The sequence below is a fragment of the Acipenser ruthenus genome, chromosome 17, assembly GCF_902713425.1.
Source record: "Acipenser ruthenus chromosome 17, fAciRut3.2 maternal haplotype, whole genome shotgun sequence".
Taxonomy (NCBI): domain Eukaryota; kingdom Metazoa; phylum Chordata; class Actinopteri; order Acipenseriformes; family Acipenseridae; genus Acipenser; species Acipenser ruthenus.
In genome coordinates this window covers 31,150,144-31,170,205 of record NC_081205.1, presented here as the reverse complement: position 1 = coordinate 31,170,205, position 20,062 = coordinate 31,150,144, and the positions used below count along the sequence as shown (strand labels likewise).

At 38.1% G+C, this 20,062-nt stretch overlaps 1 protein-coding gene across 1 annotated transcript in view; it reads left to right on the top strand.

Annotated features, from left to right (window-relative positions):
* Positions 1–9,973: 9,973 nt before the first annotated feature.
* The window catches only part of LOC117422937 (calsyntenin-2-like), a 154,670-nt gene continuing 144,581 nt past the window's right edge, over positions 9,974–20,062 (top strand). Inside the window, exon 1 of the mRNA XM_034038184.3 lies at positions 9,974–10,202. Coding sequence (XP_033894075.1) covers positions 10,130–10,202 — 73 coding nt within the window. The 5' untranslated portion in view covers positions 9,974–10,129. The remainder of the gene's footprint in view (positions 10,203–20,062) is intronic.

Sequence of the window (20,062 nt, the reverse complement as noted above, 5' to 3'; positions counted from 1 at the left end):
GTTATCATGGAATAATGTTATTTCTTCTGTTCTCCATAAAATACAGTACAGAGAAGGTACTATTTTAAACCACACCATTAGTCATGTAGACATAGCCAATGCTGAGTTGAATACTGTGCTGTCTGATTTATCTAAATAGAACATGAATAACTTCAGTTAAGAGACTTCTTCTACTTGGCTTCCATTGGTAACTGGTTCCACTCCAAAAAAAAAATCCTAACCCTTTATAAGTACTGATCAATATAATTACTTCAAATCAAGTATCTAGTTCCATTGGAGACCATCCCATAAACCTACTGCCTGTTTCTGCAACTTTAAATACATCAGCTTTTATTACAACCAATTCATCATAACACCAAAACAACTTATTAAACAATCTTTAAACATACTGCAGAACCAAATAAAATACAGTATTCTTTCAAATATACAGTACTGCTTGCTTCATAGAAATAGTTTTAATGCCAAATTACCAAGCTTTCCCATTATCTTTCTTTTGCACTGGCACTCAACAAATTATCTAGTATGTTATACCGGCAGCAGAGGGTATTATAGCGAGATCATTCTGTTTTAAACCACTGGGTGGAGATTTAATTAAATACTGCTTCCTAAACAGAACACTATCCAGAGCTCAGTTTAGTAATACAGTGAACCTCACTATCAACTCACAACCTGATGGCCCCTTCACCTAACAGCATTACTGTCCAGGGGATATAGCAGAGGTGGGCAAACAGAGAGCCGCTTGTCAAAGTTTGATGAAACCTGCTACAGACCACCTTTTATTGAGAGAATCAGAATCTGGTGGCATATGAAGACATCTGTCCGTCCGTCTGTCTGTATATGTTAATGTTTTCCTATGTGAGTACTTTACAGCCATGGTGGGGGTTTTATGACAGCAGTGTGGAGTAGTGGTTAGGGCTCGGGACTCTTGACCAGAGGGTTGTGGGTTCAATCCCTGGTAGGGGATACTGCTGCTGTACCCTTGAGCAAGGTACTTTACCTAGATTGCTCCAGTAAAAACCTGACTGTATAAATGGGTAATTGTATGTAAAAATAATGTGATATCTTGTAACAATTACAAGTCGCCCTGGATAAGGGTGTCTGCTAAGAAATATATATATAATAACAATTATTCAGTAATGCCTTCACATATGTATTATTGTTGTTGTTTTAAACCTCTAGGGATTAAACTGAAGAGGAAACTTCAAGCATCACAAAAGAGACACCTTTTTCCTTTCTGCATTATGTGCTAACTAATAAACTGCAAAAGATGTAAGATGTTTAGAGCAATCAGAAGGAATGCCATTCAGAGGTGACAGCTGTAACCCCTGCAGGGGTTAGTCTTTTATTCTTAGTCAAGGGATTGCACTGTGTTTCTGCAGAGGGCTAAAAGGGGAACGCATCTGCAGAGGAATGTAAGCAAAGATAGCAAACTCAGGTAAGAAATAAGAAAACAACATAGCACTGCTGCTCGTCTCTATGTTTTATTCATGTATCATTTGCAGGCACATGCTATTAGTCAACCATGCACTGGCTGGGTGAAGCAGTTTATTTTAAAATACTGTATCTTGTCTGTATTCTTTCTCTTTTCTTGGTAGTTTTAATGCAAGGCCCCACTAGGATTATTTTTTATGCACCCTACATTAATCAAAGTGACTTGAGAATAAATTTGTACATCAGTGGTTTTACCAAGTATGTTCTTATCACACCAGAGCATATTTCATCATCCCCTTTCTTCAAAACGCTTTATTAAAAAGCAGAGGGCTGGGAATGTCTACCACAGTTGCAGATTACAAGTCAGTCAGTATTTCTTTTGTTCTTATTTTATGTATTTATTTATTTTACAAGGTCAGTCAGGCATGACAAAACAATAGCCATTTTAAATAATGCTACCTTTGAAAGCTTGATATCTTGGGACTAAAGCTCATTTGCTAAGGACACTGTGCGAAGGGTGCATAAATTCATGTTGTATCACTGGGAAACAAAAAATACATTTGGAATCTGGCATGTGGTATTTTCAGCAACTATTGTACATCTTCATAGTATGACCTTTACCAATCTTAAAGAGCGACTGGATATATTTCATACTTGGGGTTAAGAGTTTGTTCCTAGCCTGCTAATTTGTCATTTATATCCTTTATATATCCACCTGCATGAAAACCTCTGGGTGAGAGAATTTTAATTTCTGGTAAGTAATCAGTGATATAGGAAAACTAGGCAGTCATGTGTAAAAATGTTAGACGGCTGTGCATTAATTAGGCATCTTAAACACATTCTAAAAAGTCATGCATTTTACCATTTGTGGCTCTGTGTTCCTTTTCGCTTAATATTTTTAATAATTTGCATGTGCGGCCTATTAAAGTACATTTTTCAAGATTTCCAGTTGTAGTGGTTCCATTTCATCTGCACAACAAATCAAAACAGAAGCATTTTTTAAATCATATGAATAAGGGAAAAAATAAATAAAAGGTAATCTTAGAAAAGGTTATTTTATTTGCACAAATTGGTCAGTTTGGAGATACGGCCAAGGGCAAGTTCACTGAATCACTGAAATCACTACATGGCTGATAGAATAAGGTAAACATGAGAAAAACAGAACGAGACAACGGGAGCTAGACAGTATTCATCACAAGGAACTTTGAAAATGCCAGGCTGTAAAAAGTCATTTTTGTGAGATTTTTGTGCCCTGTCTGCCCCTGACATTTTGATTTGTTTTTGTTTTCAAACAGACTGTTCATGGCAGCAGATTAACCCCTTGAGGTACTCAAGGAATTGAGCGGTTGTTCAAGCACTTAAAATACATTTGAAACTGACTCAAGTATCACGAGGAGGAAACTGACAATTAGGACGTCCAGATTCACCCTGTCGGTACAATTTAAACCCTGCTTTCGTGCACCTTATTGCAAAAAATAAGAACGTTAGCATCTCTTTTATTTGTGGGACACATATGTCCCTTGTACCTTAAAGGGTTAAATTAGTGGGTTTGACAGCATTGAAACACTTCTCTCCCTGAACAAGGGTTAACCTTCTGTGAGAGAGCCAGAGGAAATCAGTCAATACTCAAGACAATTACTGTTTCTATTGCCACTTTAAAATAAGAAGGGGGGGGGGGGGGGGCATTCTCCAGGATCAGGTCCATGGAGACCGACTCTCCGAATGAAGGCTGCTGTCTAACGTGCACATGGCATGTTGTGAAGGTCGTGGCGGTTCTCAATTACACATGGATGCACTGGCTTGCAGAGCGGACGAAGGCTGCTGGATGGACCTACTACCCATTTAGCACATCCCTGCTTGTAAACCTTAAAAGATTGCTTTTTTATATACAGTCTGTCAGTTTCGACTGCAAGAACAACACTTAAGGGCATGTGAACACATGTTCCTGTTTCTCCAACAATACGGTAGCATGATCACACAGCAGTCTTTGATATGTTGTTTGCTGTTGCTGCTAATGGGCTACTAATAAGCTAATGAAAAAAAGATGCTAAGCTCAAGAATAGACATTGTTTTTTTATTGCTGTTGTATTGCATTTTATACAGCATATTACACAATTACAGCCATTTCAGTGTGAGACTAAATTGACATTGCACAGATTGTTAAGATAGAGTACATGTGGGTAAAAGGTCTACAGGTCACCAACTATGCTACCCAGCTCCTGGTCCAGGCCCTGGTACTCTCCCGCCTAGACTACTGCAACTCCCTCCTGGCTGGCCTCCCTGCGTCCGCCACCCGTCCGCTCCAGCTCATCCAGAACTCTGCTGCTCGCCTGGTGTTCTCTCTACCTCGCTTCGCCCACGCTACTCCACTACTCCGCTCGCTCCACTGGCTCCCGATCACCGCTCGCATCCAGTTCAAGACTCTTGTACTAGCCTACAGATGCCTTGATCAGACTGCACCCAGCTACCTCCAGACCCTCATCTCTCCCTACACCCCCACTCGACCTCTCCGCTCCGCCTGCACTAGAAGACTGGCTCTACCTCCGCTACGCTCCCCTGCCTCCCGAGCCCGCTCCTTCTCCACCCTTGCTCCGCAGTGGTGGAACGACCTTCCTACAGATGTCAGGACTGCCCAGTCCCTGACCACATTCCAACGCCTCCTTAAGACTCACCTCTTCAAACAGCACCTGTAGAACTCCTCTGTTGTATCCTGGGACACTATCACCCTTCATTTAAATATGCTTTATTTTGCTCTTATCTGCCCCCTATTTTACTGCATTTAATCCTGTACCTCAGAATATTGTAATCTGCCAAGTGTTTAATCTGTAGTATTTTGTACTTAATCATATCCTGATGTAACTATCACTATTTAATCATATCCTGATGTAACTTTCACTATTATCTGCTGTATTATTGAATTGTGGTTTGTCACACTTGAGAATTATTGTATTTCTTGTTCTTATTGTATGACTTATATTGTAACACTTGAATGTATTTGTATTTGCTTGCGATTGTAAGTCGCCCTGGATAAGGGCGTCTGCTAAGAAATAAATAATAATAATAATAATAATACAGCATTTGATAGTGAATATTTAACTTCTCATCATCGCTACCACCATTAGCTGTGCATGTATTGGTGGCTAATGCTAATATAACAGGCAGTGTTGTGTGGTTAAAAGTTCTATAACCACACCTGAGCCTGGCTCTTTTGCATAGTGGTTAAGATGCTCTCACACAAGACATCCATCCTGTTGCACTACAAACTAAATGACACCAAACCCAATCTTTCAGAACTTATCCAAAGCATTTTCAATACATCTGTGCTTATCCGTTAAACTTGATTATCAGAACAAACTCAGCATCACCAGAGGGGTTTGACATGATATATGAGCATTTATGGTGGGAGATTCAATAGCCTTATTAAGAAGAAGATTAAGGTACTGTCCATAGACAGATGTCAAAATAAAACTAGGCCAATCAGTTACCTCTATACATTTTCAGGCAGCAACATATCCTGGGCCTATTCACATTATCTGAGCTCAGAGTCATTTGCAATTCTCTTTAAGTGCTTTGGCAAAGTCCCAACCAGACAAGCCAATAATATAACTACCATTCTACAGTTATGAAAGCTATGGAAAAAAACAACAACACATGGTCTGAAAAGCCTGTTCAATAATTCACATTTAGCTAATAAATTACACTGGCATGAAATGGGTTTTAAAATGGCTTGGCATTTCTTTGTCCTTTTACTTGATTAATACATAAAGTACACATTGAAAAGGAGAACACTTCTTGCTAGTCTTACCACAACCTTTACAAACAGCACTGAATAGGTGGCCTTATATTTACCTGAGCAGGATTATGATCGTTTGCAAGTGTAAATAGCATTCTGTTGGGTAATAATAATACATTAAGCCACGGTTTCACTAATCCTCAGATAATTAACCGCTGAAATAACACAGTCATTATCCTATCTGTCAGTCTCGGAAACTTGACATAGTATTATTGACATCGTTGTTGCATTACGACAGACTCCAGGAATTCAATTCCAATTATTTTTTGGATGAATTGAGCTGCTTTTTCAATCGAGCAGTTAGTTACTCTTATGTTAGCTACTCTTATGTTTCTAGTACCTTCAAATGTCATTTTAATGATGTATTTCTTTTACTTTTTTTATGGTGTTTGAAATTGTTCTGAGTGGTTCTGGGTTTCTGTTCCATAAAGTCATGTTTCTCTAATCCCTACATTTCTATAGGCAGAGTTGAAAGGTCACACTGTCACATGTTTTGAACAGAAGGAGGACTGCTGATCAGTCCAGGATTCTAGACTCAAAACAAGTTCAAGAGCAGGTAAACACAGATATGCACGATTCTGGAGCAACAGATCCCAGCAAGATCAACTGAAATTTAGAACAACAGAAGCCACAGTCTTGCACAATGGTTTCAAACATGATAACATTGCATTTGAATGGCATCTGAAATCACCATGCTGTCTACTTTGGGCAATTACACATGTTTTTCCTGTTCTATCGCTGGGTACAGTGGCTTACATTAACATTGAACTCAATGCAATATAAATGATGTTCCTCTATTTTCACACTATTGCAGGAATGATAATATGTTTCTTGAAAATGTTACCTTGCGAATGTTGGGGTTTAAAAACAAGCACTAAATATGCAGCATTAAGGAAAACCAAAAGCAATCAAAACTACTAGAAACATAAGAGTAACTAACATAAGAGTAACTACAGATTCTAAATATTCACGTTTATTTTTAAACTTGGAGTACTCATGGTCAAAGTACAGCACTTGAAGATTTATAGTCTATTGTTCTACAGGCAACAACATAGGTATTCCATTAAGCATTAATTTAAGGTAAATGTGTGTCCTGCAGTCATTAAAGGCTAATTACTGTGCATTGCAATTTTCACAGAATTATGTGGCTATAAATAAACAACAGAAGGGTAATTAAATGCAACTAGTTGTTAAAGTGTATCAAACCAAAGCAAAACACACACACACACACACACACACACACACACACACACACACACACACACACACACACACACACACACACATATATATATATAGCTAAAAAAGACCTTAAAATCCGGTATATGATAGATTGACAATAGTGGTGAACATACAGAAAATCAAGAACATTGAATCTGAAGGACAAGATAAAGAGCCACACAGATTTCACTGACAGGTGACAGGCAGCCTAGCACTGATGTCTGTTTCATTAATTTTTTTATGAATCAAAAAATCACGCAGTAAAAACCTTTGCAAAGGAGAAAGGATGCCATTATCATAAAGGAAAAGCACTCAAACAAATTATCTTTTTTTTTTATACAAGGATGACATTAAGTTGATTTGGAATGAGTGTACAGCTGTATTTACCAGTATTCAACTGTGATGCATTAAACACCTGTAACTGTCAACCATTTAATACCATACTGTAGACGTGTTCTTATGCTGATAACATGATGTTAGACTCCTTAGACTTTTTAGAAAGCCAGTTTAGACCTTGTATTGTTTCTGTAGTAATAATAATATCTTTAGTTTTATATAGCACATTTCATAGTGGACCACGTTTTTATTTTCCATTTATTTGTTCAAAACACACTCTGGTTCAATAAAATAAAAAATAAAAAGTTGAAAAATGTCATGTCTGCAAAACAAATGAAATTTTCAGAGCTTAACCCACCATCTACCACCCATATAGTAAACTGCATATAGCAAATCCTCTAAGACTTTCAAATTATAGTGCAATTTTTCTTTAATAAAGCAAGGAAGCCTTAGTTAAATATCAAACACGAAATGTCTATCATGGAATGTATGAGGATCATTCTGAGAAAGCGAGCATCACTTCTACTAATGGGTTGAGAAGCAGGGCTGTTGGATGGTGTCTGAAGTAGAATGTTTCTTGGATAATTCATTACCAACCGTACAGCAATGTGAGACTCAACTGAAACAAAAAAAACTACTCTGTGCTAATGCATCCACACTCATGCCTTGTGGGTTTTAAATAAACTGTCTCCAAGTGGTACAAGGAATGGATCCGGAACCAAAACGCACAAGTTTGGAAATGACTTTATGAAACAGGACCTTAATGTTCAGTTTTGTGGTCCATAGAAAATGATGCAAAGCAGAAGGAGCATGATGTTGTAACCCACTATTACAATGAGTTACATTGAGAATTAAGTTCAGGGAAAATATATGTGAATTCTGGAGATCTCTCTCTAATGCTGCATATACCCTTCTTAAGAAAATGTACTTTACGTTATACAGATGCCTTAATATATTTATACCAGGTTACTTTATTATAAAGAATCACTCAGCAACAACAAATATACTTTATGAAAAATAAAATGTTTATAAAAGTAATAGATATGTAGCAATTAAAATTGTTACAATATTGTTCACAGTAAAAAAAAAAAAAAAAAAAACGTTGGAAATGAAAATATAGAATAAAACAAAATGTTTCTATCAGTTGTGCACAACGACTAAAGTACCTCCGGAGGACTTAAAAATATATATAAAAAAGTCCTTCTGCTGAACTGTACAGTGCCGCTGCAATATTACAAGCAGTCTCGGTAGATGCAATGGATCGAGTCCTCCACTCTTCGTAATCTCCGGTCTCCACGAACTATTCATAAAATATAATAGCAATGCAGGACAGTGAAGATACAGCATATAGAAATTTCAGATGTATTCCACCTAGGACGGTAGCTCTGGCACTCGGTTGCACATTGGAAATTAACATGCAGGCAACTGACTGTGCACGTGTTTATTGCGGGCACAGAAGGAGGGGGGGGGGGGGGGGGGGTGTTAAAGAAACAGACTCACTGATACCCATATTTAGAAACAGGAAGCATGGGGGTTACAATGTGTCGCTAGGACTGGTGGCTTGTCTGGAGTGAGACTTGATACATTATATAAATGCTCCTGTAATGAACTTGCTCTCATGTTCACAGATCAGCCTTCCAGCGCCCTGGCTCACACCTTTGCAGCGGACTTCCTCCAGGGGGGTGATGGTGGCCTACGACTGGCCACCTGTCCTACCTGCTGCCTGTCTGTGTGTTTACCTGTCTGTGTTTTTGTAATCGTACAGCTTTAAGAGGGTTACAGTAGGTGTGGTTTGTGCACTGAGGAACTGAAAGTGTTTAAAACAAAATATGTATTTTATTTATTTATGTAAGTGGCATGATCATGTAATAAATCTCATGCTATTTACAGACAGGGAGAATGCGGCACATCAGGAAAAGCCTTCTTGATTTTTAGTGTCTCGTGATTAAAATAATTGTTTTTATGGATAAAAAGTCTAACCCAATGAGAATTTCACTTCAATGTATTTGGCTATGACATTTGGATCTTTTTTTTTTTATTCACATATTAAGATGCAGAATCAGTAACTATAGCAAATGATGACCTTTTCTTCACCAATCAGCCACAACAGCACCCGTGGGACATCTGTGTTCTGCATGTGAGAATTGAGAGTCTTCATTCAAGAGAGGGTCTTTAAATATATTTGTGACACTCACTCAGTAAGCTGGGAAGTATGTGTTGGCGCCCCAGCACAGTATGGATATTTCTTTCTATTTATGACCCTGACACTGAGAGGGGAAGGACACAGAGTGAACAGCAGAAGAAAGCTACAGTTTCAATGGGCAAATCGCATGATAATATTAAAGCTTTAGTTGGCATTGTTCACATAACTGCTGATGGGCTCTGTTCTTTGTGTTGTATTGATTTTCAAGCAGGACAAACAGAAAACACTACAGTTCTGAGTGCTTCTGTTACTCATTGATTGATATTGCCTTAGCCACTCCGACGCATCTGGCATCCTCTACCGAATGCACTGCACTGCAGGGCGTGGCCACTTCATTAGGAACCAGAAAGACACAGAGTAGGCACAGTGTGAGGTAATGAGCTGTCAGTTGACCTAACAAGGGATAAAAGAAATGATTTATGATAGTCTGAAAGGGACATGATGGCTGGTGACCAATTAGCAGGAGCATCTGTACATCAGACTTCAGCTGTAATGGTGAAATCAAGGACAGCTGTGTCACGCGTCTTTAAAGACTGGATGGATTTTCACCATGAACATAGCATAGGGCTACTTTACACTTCCAGATAAACTGGCAACACCTTTACAGTAAATTAATTACGTGATGAAAAATGGAAGCAACAGCTAAAAACAATTATATATATATATAAGGTTAATCTTAAACAAAAATGAATATATGACATTCATGTTTACTCTTTGTCCCCGGTTTGGATGTAGCCCTTGTGACTAGTTAAACGATCCAAAGGGCTTTACTTTATCCCTCCACCAGCGAATACATTTAATAATAGCAATCTGCAACATAAATCGTAGTGGCTGAAGACTGACATCTGAAAGTCGGACGCTGGTTTCATCTGAACCCGTCAGCGCTAGTTTAGATGTGTTTAAAACTGCTCTCGTATGAATATTAATACCTCTCCTCCCAGTGACGTCACGGTCTAGTCCCGGGGCGCGTTAGTCTGTGCTCCTTGTCCGTTCAGTGATCAGCGCTGAACATTCTGTTCTGTGTGTCTTACGAACAAGTGCATCTTTTTCTTCTCCATTTCGTTATTGTTGCTGCTTGCAAGAAAAAGAAAAAAAACACACACACTCCAAAGCACCACTGGGGTCAGCGTGCCCTCTTCCTCGCCATGGAGAATCTAAGAATATCCTTGATGCTTATCTTGGTAACGATGGGGCTTCGCAACGTCCTTGCAGGCAAAGGTGGGTTAAGAAGCGCTTATTAATGGTATAGCCTTGACTGAGTACCGTAGGAAGCCGGAGCAGCAGCGGCGGTTATGGTGTTATACTGGGAACGAGCGTGACCCGAGTGCTTCGGGAACACAGATAAAAAAAACAGCATATATATTGTCATGCTACGTTTCACACTGTTGCATTGCTGAAGAATTCCAAAAGCGATACAAATGTCAAAATATTTGAGGTGATACTGCACAGACGGTTGTGTTAAAGTTGTCTGTTGTCAAGCCGTTTGAAAACTTTGTAAAGAGTGGAGTGCTGACTCATTTGTGGTTCAATTAATTAAGACAACAACAAAAAACAAACAAACAAACATTGCATGTTAATATGAGACAGCTAGTTTAAAGTATACAGTGAAAAGGATACTTTGTTGATTTTTGCCAGCCTGTAAACCCCTCCTTGTTACTAATATAGCCGAGTTGATTTTTCATTATTGTCAGGCAGGTTGGTCAGTGTTTGGTGAAGTGTTTTGTAACAGGTTATAGAATATCGTCTATTAGTTCTCATCGTTCGTAAATACGGTAATGTACTGCAGATACCACCACTACTTTTCTTGTGTCCCATACAGCAAACTATAGTTTTGGAAGTCTCACGTGAAATGCATGTCGTTTTATCTGGGCTAGCCTATTTCATTGTATTGTACTATATTCCAGTTTCTGAATATGCTCTGAAACTACTGGTGCACGAGTGTAAGTGTTATTATAATCATATAAATATTGCATTTGATGATTCTACCTGAGAGTGCACTTCGCAAATGTATATGAAGCAAACTGCAGCTGTCTAGAGATCGCAATTAAAAGCAACACCTTGACTTGCCCGCTAATTCAATAACGCGTTGTCAATACAATTATAATCGAGGTATGCTTGCTTTTATTTTGTAGATCAAAATTGTGTCTCAAAGATCATACCAATGAAACACAAATAGCTTTTTAGGCAAATAAGATTACTTTAGGCAGGTGAGAGAAAGCTTCAAAGTACACATTATAAAGGAGGCTAGGAAAGAAAAACGAATAACTAAGGTTATAATTATGTCCCATGGGTATCTATAGGCGGCAGACTGGAGATGATGATGGGTAATTATCCGATAATGTGGTTGTAAGACCCTGTGCTTCACAATTACACACACACACACACACACACAGACGTGCCTCACGTACACCATCCATAATGTACAGCACCAATAAATAAAGAAGGGCAATGGACTGCATTTCATTATCGCAATAAAAGAAAAGCAACATTAACAAAACAAAACACACAAAAAAAACAGCAACGGCGCAGCCTGAGGTAAGTGCCTCCACTGCTAAATATTACCGCATTGTTCAGTTTGTTTTCCCTAAAAAATGGCAGTCCGATCTACACACTGCTCCCGTGCACTACAGATCTTATTGCAATCAAGAAACCAGAGTGATGGAGAGCTCGTTTCAGGTGTGCTGGTGAGGCTGAAATTAGTTAAGAGGCGAGCATGGGATCCTATGATCTATTCCGTAGTGTGCTTAAAAAAGAACTTTTAATTGAGTCTTGTTATAATCCAGCAAGGTGCTGTGAGGGTTTTATTTAATTTATGACTATATATATATAGTCATAAATTGTATATGAGTGTGTGTGTATATATATTAGCTCAAAGAGCCAGCTATATATATAAATAAATACCGGTATATGTATTGAAAATAAACATCCTGTCAAAAGAGGAACAGCTGCTATATTGCCTTGTCTTTGCCCTGTTATATTCCCATGTGCCTTAACCCTGTGAGAGCTGCCAACAGCAAGAACCGAGCTGTGTTATAATTGTACAGGTATTGCTATTTTACTCTTTCCCAGAGCTGTCCAATAATGCACTGGACTTCACTTATCTCAACAGAAATGAAGTAAGGTCGCGTCCCAGCATTTTATGCATCTCAGAAAGGGTGTATTGTGAAAAAATACTTATCCCTATAATTAACATATTGTACTGCTATTAGTTACATCTCTACCATATAGAGTGCATGTTTTAGGGTGAATTGCTTATTTGAAACACAGCAATATGGTTCATTTAAGTACGTACAGTATATTCACCTGCATGTGGTTTGAAATTCAGATTTATAAAGCGTTTTTCAGAGCTCTTACATTTCATTACAGGTAGAAAGCAATTTGTATTTCTTTACTGAAATAAAAAATATGTTAACGTCTGCACATAAGAGCAATTGGAGCCTCCAAATCACTCAATATACCTGTAAATGTAACGTCCTACATTTTCAGGCCTTGTTTTTTAATCACTCATATTTCATCTTTGTTTATTCCAATGTTTTTCCATAAACTGCCTTTATGTTATCATGTTATATAAGTAAAATGAATAGTAGTCTGGTTCGAAACAATAAATATTTATGTCTTGGGGCCAAGGCAGCTAAAGAGATTCCCGTCTGGAAACTTCCACTCCTGCTCTCAGTGGTACATGCTGGTAACAAAACCAAAAGCGATAATGGAAAAGACAGACAGAGACCGATCTGCAGTATTTCTCTGTCTTATTATTTAAGAGGGCAGGTGTGAGGAATAACAGATAAATAACAAGCCAAGTGACAAACTATACTTGAATCGCATCGCATACACAATGACAACTCATCCAGAGAAGCAGGACTTTGCTTGAGATAACCCAAAACTCAAATTAAAACCCACAATCTTAAATAAATAAATAAAAATACAAAAATCCCCAGCTTGAATTATGTTAGGCCTTTCAGACAAGAACTGCATTATCCAAGTGGTATATAAATCCTTACAAAGAGAGCTGGCTCACAATGCAGGGTCCGGGTCATTTTATAAAGCAGCACATGGTGTTTTTTTTGTTCGGTCCCTTCTCTTTAGTGCTGGTTTTCACAGAACAGATGGGAGCAGAGCAATCTGAGTGAACAGTGCTGATTCCCCCCTGCCCTATTTTTCTTTACCTCTTTTTTTAAAGAATCTTCGGTGATGGGCAGCTGTAAATCTTAGTGGCTTTGTTCACTGCAGGCGTCCTTAGCAACAGTGTGGATTGAGAAAAGTGCTGCTGAGAAACTGATAGAGGACTGCAGCCTGTCCTTCGCTGTGTACTGTACCGAGAGCCTGCTAAACGAGTGGAGGAGAAAGGCAGATCACCGTTGTGCAAAAGAGTGCGTTCAGCAGGATGTTGATTTTGTTGGAAAACGGAGAAGCAAAGTGAAATAAAAAAAGATAGTGTGTTTCATGCTGCTAAGAAGAAATTATTTTATTTGACCCATTTTGAGGGAAGTGAATCATGTTAAGGACCAATAAACCCATAGATATATGTACTGTCACAAAATCATTTATGTTGACAACCACCACAAAAAAAAAAACCTTTTATAAAAACTATAGATTTTCTTTTGGTAAAAGACTATTGATCTTTTGGACTGAACACTCTCAAACAGATTTAGCAGATATAGCATGCTGGCACCAGCACATCCCTTTCTAAATATAACACTGTATTCAATTGCATTGCGGTTTAGATGAGCGTTTAGGAATCTACAGTGCTGCATTTGAAACATTTTAATATCCTGAAAAAACAACAGTAATGTTGTCAATTCTGATAGAAAAATCTCTCCTTCAAAGCAGAAAAGGGTCATCATGGGTTAGAGGAGGGGGTCCATGAGTTAAGCTAAGATACAGGAGATTAAGATCTGCATACATATTTGCTCTGTTTTTACAACACACTGGTGTTAGGATGGGATGCAAACCAGGGGTTGGTTTGTAAAAGCAAGTGTGAGTGCTGCTAGTGACTGACCCCTACAGGTAAGACAAGGTATTGCAACATAACTGATCCACAAGGGATCCTCTTGTACAGTGGTTAAAGTGTTCTTAAAAATTGCAGATTTATAGAAAACCGTACATTGAATTTTGTTAGATTGTGAAAACCTGGGTATTTCTCTTGTCTATCTACATATACTATAGTATTTTATAGAAGGGGTGAAAACACTATCATTTACAATGGTATGCTATATGGAATACTATAGTTTACTACACTAAACTAATAGTGTTCTGTCCATGAATACAACACTGTATTTGTTATATGGGTAATCTCTTAATTAACTGAGTAATATGTCAAAGAAATGATTCTATAGGCTTGTTTGATTAAGAAATGAATTAATAACACTTGATTAGTCTAGAGTAAAGTGAGACTATTGGTTTCAATGTTGTGGTAACATGAATTTAGAAATGGTCTGATGTGAAGCTTGAGCATATGTATTTTACTGCTTCCATATTAAAAAGCTTTCTGCATTAGTTTGACTACTTACATATCGTTTTGGAATTCTAATAGGACAGCTGTGAAACCTAATTGTGTTCTTCTGCATCAGAGTGATTGGGTTAGGGTTTTTTTTTTAATTTTTAAATTAATTGTTTTAACTTCAAGTTACTTGCCTACAACAAAATAAGCACCAAACTGGAAAACGAAAAAGTATAATTCCACATGTAATGGGCAGTGTTGTGTGATACACTGCTGACATGGATTCTGCCCCCTGTCGGTGAGATGAAATGAGGTTGAAAGCTCTAGAACCATGAAATCAGACTAGCCCGGCTCTTTTGCATTATGGCTAAGACATATGCTTGCGGTTTGCGGGGTCGCCGGTTCGCGCCCAGCCTCTGCCCTGTTACACTTAAATACATTTACAGGAGGATTAATGTTTGTTATATATATGTGTTCTTTTGAATGCTTCGCCTTGGCGTGATGTACAGTATATATTGTGCATTTGTGCTTAGTGGCACAAATACGCTGCTGAGATAGTACATCAAAAGAGTCTCTGGCCTGCTTTCGATAAGCCTCGGCAGTGGCATTTACGACTGGCCAGATTTACAGTCCTGTTTAAGTTACGATCCTTTGTGGAACAGCTATCAGATGTGAGGGCTTGCAGTATTGAAGACCCTGATATTGAACTCCCACTGCCTCTGATTTTCTGTGTGAGTCTTGGATAATGTCGGTTTCACTGCATCTGACTCAAACCTAGCTGACAATGGGTATACTCTGAGCCCTTTCATATGGTATTATGGGATTTATTTAATAACTGAATTAGCCTGTGTATGGTATTTTGATTGTATTATTTTGTCTTAATAAAGGGGCAAGACCTACTACCAATTAAGAATAACCAAAAGCACTAAAATGGAATGCTCTGGTATTTAAAGTTAGTTGGATCAGGATTTCAGTTTACTAGTCCGAGGTTTAAGCACTATGCACTCTGTGAGAAGGCGAAAGTGTTTGAAGTCTGTAGTGAAGGCGAATGCCCAGCCTACAGTTGCTTTTTGTATTGTTTTGTTTAAACCTTTTATTTTGGCCCTTGTGCCTGTTTTATTTGCTCCTGTTTTTGTTTAATTAAACATGCTTAACAGCGCTTTAGACTGCAGCTTCTTGTCTCTGAGTCTCGTTCCTGCCGATAACATCTGGGGTCTGATGCCATGCTGTCACACACTGCCTCCTACAATTGTATTTGAAGTCTTGCATAAATGCCCCAACACCAAAATGAATATAGATGCTGCACACCTACTTTGCACTTCCATTAGCTTCATAGGTATCAGATGTGCAGTTTTGAAAGAAACATGTGTCATAGAAAATATTGTATTTTCATTCTGAAACTTGGTTTTTGGTACTATGTACGCTAGGTTAAATAAAGTTATCCATTTTTTTATACCTACAAGTGTACATTTACACTTCCTGGGTTCTTTCACCTTGATAGTGTTTTCTTGGTCAAAGAATATTGCTGGTTGGTTAATGACAGAACAGAAAGCATTGACCAAGCAAGTACAGCCCCAACTGAAAGCATTGCTTGTGAAGAGAGATTTATTTAACCAAGTGTAATACCATATATCACATTTCAAAATGAAAATACACGTTTACTACACATGTATTCCGTTCAAAATTGGAATGGAGCTTCAGAGCAGGTAAGATTTATGGAACGATTGTGTGAGCTGCCATCACTTTAAGGTTATTCTATTGCAGGTGTTGTAATTCTTCAATGCTCTTCTTTATTTTATGAGTAAAGAAATACATGCAGTCGATCCTGTCTGTAATCTTGTCGAACAGAGAACATTTTGCCTACAGGTCTAGAATGACACAACCAATAAACAAACAGAAAAAACAGGTAGGACATATTTCCATTGAAGTGACAGATGTAGCCTACTGCCTAACAGAGCATACTGGGGAGGAAACTTGAATTCGCTATGCATTTCCCTGTTGTGGTCTTGTTTCTGCTGTGGCTCTAGCCCTGGGCTTGTCACAGTGCTAACTTAATGTGAGGAGTGCTGTAGTCCCGTGGGAGAGTAGAATTTGTGCAGAGAAGGCATTAGGCATAATGTATTCAGTGCATATATAGCCATTTTAATTCAACAGTATAAAAAAAGGTAACCGCTTTCTCTCAGTTTTTTTATCCCCTGCACCGACGTCTAATCATTTTGCAAATATGCTCATTAACATTTAATCCTGACAGATATTACGTCGTAACAGTGCAATCTTGCAGGCATTACACATCAACAAATTGGCCATAAAATTAAAAAGGAATAATAATTCTAGTAGATAACATAATTGTATGCAATCATGAAATATTGCTCGTTGCAGTATACAGTCACAAACTGTTGAATGCCGGCAATTTAATGACATACGGCATTCGCAACTGTTGCATGTTTATTTTATTTATTTCAGCAATCATTGCAAGTAGAAGTGTTTATCATCTTTTCAGAATGCACCATGCATAACAGGAATTTGAAATGACCTTTCTGTCGTATTCTATAAAGGCACCCACCAGTCTTTCTAAGCTTTATTTTATTATTTACTTAATGTCATCTGAATGGAGTATTTATCAACAGTGTCATTATCATCTCACATGTTATGCAGTAAAACCTTTTTTTTTCATACTTGAATGATGAAAAGTCAGCTCATGCCTACGCAATATATATTTTTTGCCCCAGTATTTTTTTTCTTTGGAATCGGAAAATTTAAAATCACTAAACCAAGAGAAAATCTCCTGGTTTGTCTGGAAGAACTGCAAATTGTCTCTTGTGCCGCATTGACCTAACCACCTTCGAATACATATCTTTATAAAAATGTATTTGGATTATTTTCCATCCCTAGAGTTCTTTTATTATGTGTGGTCCTTCCTGGGCTTGAATAATGTGCTACACTGGATTTGTGGTGTTGTTTTTTTTTTTTTTTTTTGATCGGCTGGCATAGTTGTAAAACTTACTTTTTTTTCATGCTACAACTTCACTGCCATTTACATGTTTCCTGGAAAGTGAAGCAGTGGATACGCTTGTTTGTTCTGGTCTCCAACAATATAAAGGGTTTATATAGTATCTTCCATTTGAAAGTTTGTATTCTCCTGGAAGTCATTTAACCCATGTAATGTATGATGCATTGCTAAAGTTGTTTTGTACCATTTTGTACCATTCATTAATAAAACTCTGTCCTTGAGGCGATGAGCTCCAGAGTACAGCTGGGAAGATGGTTATTACAGATTCTTAAGCCTTCATTGGATTTTAAATGCAGTTACTGTATATGAGAACCTCACGGCATATTGTACTGTCCTATTCAAAAGGGCTGTTAGAAGCCTTGCGAAGTAATGAACCGTCGAGAAATTGAATTGCCAATATCCGCTGTGAAATCTGGTCATCTGAATCAGTGGATTAAAGCCTTTACATACTGCTGGCAAACACATAGGATAATTGTTCTAACACTGGCTTGCGTGTACACTGTTTGTTAAAAAAAAAAAAAAAAACAACTATGTATTTAATTTGAAATGGTTGTCCCTGCATATCATTTTCATCATAATTGGAAGGGTTTTGCTGTCTTTAGCCTGTTCTAGGTCATTAGGTTACCAGAGAATTCAGCAAGGCATACCCCATGCTGCATGCTCATTTCGCTGGTATAGTATGGAAGTATTCTGTGATGTACTGATCAGTAAATCACAAGACTCTGCACCCGGTAAGTATAATCTTCTCTAGAGATTCTCCAATTAGGGCGGCTTTAGTTTTGTCCGTCAGCACTGTTATATATCGGGTGTATATATGAAGTCCTCATCAATCCGTGAATCTAATTAGAAGTGCGGGCCCCATTGATGGTACGCCATTGTGAATCAGCACAAACTAAAGCCTTATGTTAGTATTATTAAAAATATATATATACAGTACACACTCGCTATAACCCCCTTCATTAAAATGAACCTTCAGCTATAACAAACCTGGACCCCAAATAGAAAAAACAAAAAAGATAATATAAACACACACTGCCAACATCCCCGTCTGTACACACGGGGTGCCACCTCCTCAGTGAGGTCATCTCTTCTGTCTTAATAAAAAACATGTGCTGTAACTATGCCTCCAAAATGAAAATAATGTTGCAACAAAGCTGGAAACTATATTAATCCTTTGAAAAAAGGAGTAATGCAGGCATATCTCTGTCATGAATATAGGTTGTCAAACAACACTTTTTTGGCTTGTTAAGCAACCATGCGGCAAAGCAAAATTGATTAAAGAAAAAAAAATCTTGAGGAAAAGAACTTTTCATGTCAGGTTGATTTGGAATAAAAGCTCAGTTTGGGATTCTTGCATGTTGGATTAAGATTTGGTGCACTTTGAAACAATTCGTGTCAGATTGATTTTTAATAAATGTTCAGCTTCAATTTGGGATTTGTGCTTTCTGTACTGCTTTTCTTTAACGAACAAGATAAAGTAAAGGCAGAATACTGCATAAGTGAATAGGTACGAATAGGTAAAAGCACCCCCAGATGAGTCCAATTTTCAGCTTTGCCCAACACCTGGTCGTCTAATGGTTAGACGGAGACCTGGAGAGGCCTACAAGCCACAGTGTCTCGCACCCACTGTGAAATGTGGTGGAGGATCGGTGATGTTCTGGGGTGCTTCAGCAAGGCTGGAATCGGGCAGCTTTGGCATGAATCAAGCCAAGGAATTTGGGAGAAATGTTGTCAGAAGTTTATAGAATAAAACAAAATAATTTTTCAGTGGTCTCTTAATGTTTTCCAGAGCTGTATATATATATATATATATATATATATATATATATATATATATATATATATATATATATATATATATATAAACTATCACAGTCCTGGAGGGCCTCTTCACTCCAGGTTTAGGAAGTAAAATGGGAATACTTTAAAGAAGTATACATTTGGGTGGAGTGGAGGTTGAATTAGTTCAGTGAAACGGTTTGCAACATGATTAGAACATAGAGCTGGAGTGCAAGGGTCAACTTGCACTCATGACCTGATCTAGGCCTCCTGAGCCGAAAGGCTTAAACAGCAAGTGATTGAGCCTGACTGTACCCTGATTCCCATTGTCAATCTAAATCAAGATGTTTCTATGTGCAAGGGATTAGCTATTAATGTGTTTGCTTATATAAATGCATAGAGTAGAAAGACCTGCTAAACCACCTGGTTGCTATCCAACCCCTGGTCTGGTTAATCTTCTGTTTGGTTTCAATCAGGATGCGGTTAGTCTAAATGCTTCAGCTGCCAGTAACCAAGACAGCTGTACTAATTGGGGTAACCATTCCATTTCATCTTCCATGCCAGCTGTGTGCCACAGGACACTTGCTAATGCCTTCTGCTTTACCCATTAGCCTCAAGGCTTCCCAAGGTATTATCAGGCAAGCACAACTGGAAAAGTCACTGCTGGCCCATCATACAAGCCCTTTCTACACACCTATATACCTATATGTTTAATCTACAGGTCTGCTGTCCAGTCAACATTACCAAGAAATAGGCATTTTATACTAACACCTTGTTTACTTGTTTGTTTAGCATTTCTTTTGGTCAGGTAGTTTTTTTTTTACACCTAGTGGCATTTCTTAGACCATG